The 4,332-nt window shown below is 38.6% G+C and overlaps 1 protein-coding gene across 1 annotated transcript; it reads right to left on the minus strand.

Moving 5' to 3' along the window:
* Positions 1–1,069: 1,069 nt before the first annotated feature.
* Positions 1,070–2,225, minus strand: LOC112452944 (the record flags this gene model as incomplete). The annotated part of the gene is made up of 2 exons (XM_025013413.1): positions 2,012–2,225; positions 1,070–1,882 (listed from the first exon to the last, which is right to left on the minus strand). Coding segments are annotated over exons 1-2 (1,027 nt in total), but the record flags the coding sequence as incomplete, so codon positions are not given.
* Between the last annotated feature and the right edge of the window lie 2,107 nt (positions 2,226–4,332).

Here is a 4,332-nt window from a genome sequence, read left to right on the forward strand (position 1 = left end):
CCGATAGGTAGCTCGCCCTGACTGGCGTTCTCGAAGATCACTGGAGAGGTCCCGCTGAGCTGCCCTTTATATAAGGATCGATGTCGAACTTTACTTACGAGAGAGATACGCCGCGCAGCGGTGCGCGCCGAAATATTCCGCCGGTCGATACTCATGCCGCGCGCCGATCGATATTACGCTACTATCCGTGCTGCGTGCCGCGCGCCTCCCGTCATACTATTCACGTAGCGTATGTACGGTCGCGCGCACGTGGCGGCAGGCGGACAGCTGACCGCCACAGAAATAGCTAGTTTTGAGTCGGAGTTTTTTTGTAAGCTCAAACATTGATTTTAGCTACGATACAAGGAGAAAAATTTTTTTTTGTTAAAGAACTTTTTCTTTTTACATTTATTGCTCTGTATAACATCATAAAAAAAAAATACATAAAAATAATACTTGAAAAACGTAGTTTTTGTGTCTATAAAAAATTAAAAAAAAATTAATTGCAAAAAAACAAAAAAGTAAAATAAAAATGTCTCCACATCTTCGATTGACCTCGGTCAATAACTCATGAGCCGGTCAATGAGATGAATAAGGCTGGTTTATGATGTATTGCGTGTGGGTCTAGTATAATAAACTTAAAATAAGTTTACATATGCTTATATGTGAATACAGTATACCTAATGTAAATATAATTAACAATCACTTTTTGTTAACGTTACAAAAATACATTATCTTAAATCGCAGCATTATAATTGCATCTATTATTGCCACTTTCATTGGGCAGTTGACCACACGGTACTGCAGCTCTCAATGTAAAAAAAATCTAATAATTCTTACTCGTTTACATAAGATTTAGAATAATTTCCCTTCAAAACAACTTTCATTTCGAACATTTTATCTGACAGCTTACTACTTTTTGGAACATTTGTCATGGTAGCGTAGGAAAATAATCGTTCAACGGCGGCAGAGGACGGCAGTGGTGTATTATAACGCACAAATACTTTTTTTATTGCTGGATAAGATTTGAGCATTGAAACTTCTCGAGTACTGTCACTTAAATACTTTGAAACAACCATATCTATCGTACATGAATCTCCGCAAGCTGCTGATTGTGATTCCATCGCAAAATCAAAGTAATCGTCAAACGGATCCGTTTCTTTTTCGGAAACTTCTACACAATTACTCTCTGCTGCAACTGTTTTTTTAAAAAATGATAGTATCTGAGCTGATTCAAGGCCAATGCATGACAACCATCGATTTCTGAACCTTGGATATGACAATGTGGCAATTGCAGCATTCTGTGCTGATACCGCAGACATGTCAAAGAAATCTTTAAATCGTCTTTCGACACTTTCCAAAAGAGCATCCGATAGTGGTCTACAATATTTCAACTCCTTGTTTTGTAAAACTTGTAATTTTTTACGTAATGCGAAAAGGCAAGGGAGAACAATTCCGTAATATACATTATTTTCCCCTTGCAGAATATCGAGAGCTTCAGCCACAGGAGCGACACATGACAGATGTTCCTCAATGTAAATAAAATCAGTCTCCTTTAAAGTATTCTTGATATTGAGCGCTCGACTTAACTGAGGACACTTTTCACGAATTTTTACAATTTGGCGCAGAGAATCATACAATGAATTCCACCTAGTTTCACCTGGCCTGCTCAACGTATGACCTAATATGTCCATTAGTATTTCTGCAGACTTTGGACGTCCGACGAATCTCCATAACACCGTACATTTGGCCATTGCCTGTTCATGCACTGATAATAGCAATGGAAAGCTGTTGATAGCTTTTATGGCATCGCTCGCGACACAAAGATTGAGCGTATGTGCACAACACCTGAGATGTTGTGGCAGAGGCTTATTTGGCTCTAAAGCACATTCTTCATCAGGATCTAGAAATTGTAATGTTATGCATACATAATATAATATATAAATCGAATCGTAATATAATTAATTTTGGCTTCATTTTTAATAATAGTGCAGGTGCAGCATTAATTTTAAACTGGTGAAAAAAATATTACCCATCGGAATTGATTGAAAATTCTCATCGTCGCTTTCTTCATCTGCTGATGTATCCGAAAATTCATTATTTTCACCATCAACGTCCCTTTGAAAGTTACAAAGTTTTACACCAAAAACCCTGAAAGCTTTAGCAAAGTTACTAGCATTATCAGTGACAGTGGCTAATATTTTTGACGAATCTAAACCAAACTCGGAATGAATATCGCATAACATCTCAGCAATCCTATCGAAACTGTGTGTTCCAAAACTGCAGATTGTCTCTTTAACGAATTAATGTTAATCCAGTGTGCAGTTACTCCTAAAAAACTTCTTTTCTTCGAAGACCACACATCAGCTGTGGTACAAATATATTGCGCTTCTTCAGTTAAAATTTTTTTAATAGATTTGGTATTGCTTTCATACAAATCTTTTATTCTTCTACCAAGAGAGCGTCGACTTAGTACCGTTATTGGTTTTCCGCGGGCTTTAACTTGAAGATGATCAAATATAGCTTGGAAATAAGGATCATCTACTATCCTTAATGGGGTTAAGAGTGAACAACGAATTGAGTTATATCTTCGTCCAATTGTTCCTGTAAGCTCAGCAGTTTGCGTTTCTTGCAAGATGCAAGTTGATTTTCATCAGAACAGTCCGATGCAGATAATTTGGATCGTTTTTCTTTGCAATATTTTTCATATTCCTTCACCAAATTACTGTCGTGCCTTCGTTTCAGGTGTGATTTGAAATTTGATGTCGATGTTAATGTACCTTTTACTTCAACAATCTTTGGTAAGCATGCTACACATGTAGCCACTACGTCGTTAGTTTTCAAGGAATTTTTACCCTGTACAATTTTGAAATACTTTCCATCTAAGATTGCCATGTTCGAGGTGATTGTATTCACTGAAGGTGAATCTCTGCTATTTTCGGTATTATCCGCACCATCATTTTCGTTTTCAGACTGTTTCATTTGCGAGGGCGAGGACGAGGACGTTGTCTGAGAGTGAGAGTCTGGTACAGTGTTTGTTCCAGATTCAGCCATGCTAACTAAAACAATGTATAATATATAAAAATAAGCAAAACATATATGTGGTATTCCACGTCAAATTGAACCTAATTCTCTGGGATTTGATCCACAATCAAATTTAAATATCTTACCTTCGATTAATAAAATTTTTTTACTTCACTATAATTTGTGTGTCGATCGTCGATCCACACACATCAGACAACAGAATAACACTACTCTGGATCGAATGAAGCCAAAACAGTAATACTGGATATATCATGGTGACCGTTACACGGTCAAACGCTTGTACAATAGTTATTGTTATTGATGAAAGCGAGCGGCGCGAGCGCCAACATTTGAGACATAAATAAGACATACTGGTATTTATTCGAATCAAACTTTATTCGTATCGTACGATTGAGCATTAATTCGAATAAAAATTTATTTGTAAATTCCGAATAAAGATTTATTCGAATAAAGTTTTATTCGTATTTTATGAATAAAGATTTATTCGGATGAAAAATCATTCGTCACGTTATGAATGAAGATTTATCCGAATAAAATGTAGTTGACTATGTTACGAATGAGACACATACGAATGAAATTTTATTCGAATGATATTTTATTCGAATAATTTATTCCTAATTCGTTATTCGAATGAAATGTGCCCAACTCTGATTCACGGATAATGGAACAGGATTCTCACTGGGGTCGCCAATAATGACTCGTTTGTTTATTATAAACAAATAACAATTTAATATTTCACAGTTTACAGTCTCTCTGTTATTGCGGTCTCGTTCACTCGCGCTATCACCGGCAACGAGCCTTCTCGAATCTGAGTACCGTCGATTCAGAGCTAATTGCGACTAAAAGTCGTCTCGCGTGTATGGAATGTGCTCGTACTCGTAATATACGGCTGGATGTTCGCGCTTATCGTAGGCGATCACGGAATAAGTCGTACCGACTCGAGTTATATCGCGCAACGTGTTGTCGCCTCGAGATTCAACCGTAGACTGTCCGGGAGAAACGGGTAGAGTTCCCCCACTTTGATGCTTGCGCCGGCGCGGTGACTCGCAATTTGGCGCAAACAGACTCTATCTCGCGCGCCTACCTCTCTCGTCCAATCGTATCGCTTGCTGACGAGCGACACGATCCCATTCTAAACGGCGCATCGTTCCCACGTGCTGAGCCGCTGTGATTGGCTCAGCTCTGGTAGATCAGAGAAACTGCGATTTGATTCGACGGCGGACAAGGGCTCTCGCTTCGGTCTCGACGATGCGGCAACCAATGCCAGCCGTCGCAATACCCACAAAGTGCATCTTCGCGGTTAGTCAC

The sequence above is a fragment of the Temnothorax curvispinosus genome, unplaced genomic scaffold, assembly GCF_003070985.1.
Source record: "Temnothorax curvispinosus isolate PA1 unplaced genomic scaffold, ASM307098v1 QBEX01003846.1, whole genome shotgun sequence".
Classification (NCBI taxonomy): Eukaryota; Metazoa; Arthropoda; class Insecta; order Hymenoptera; family Formicidae; genus Temnothorax; species Temnothorax curvispinosus.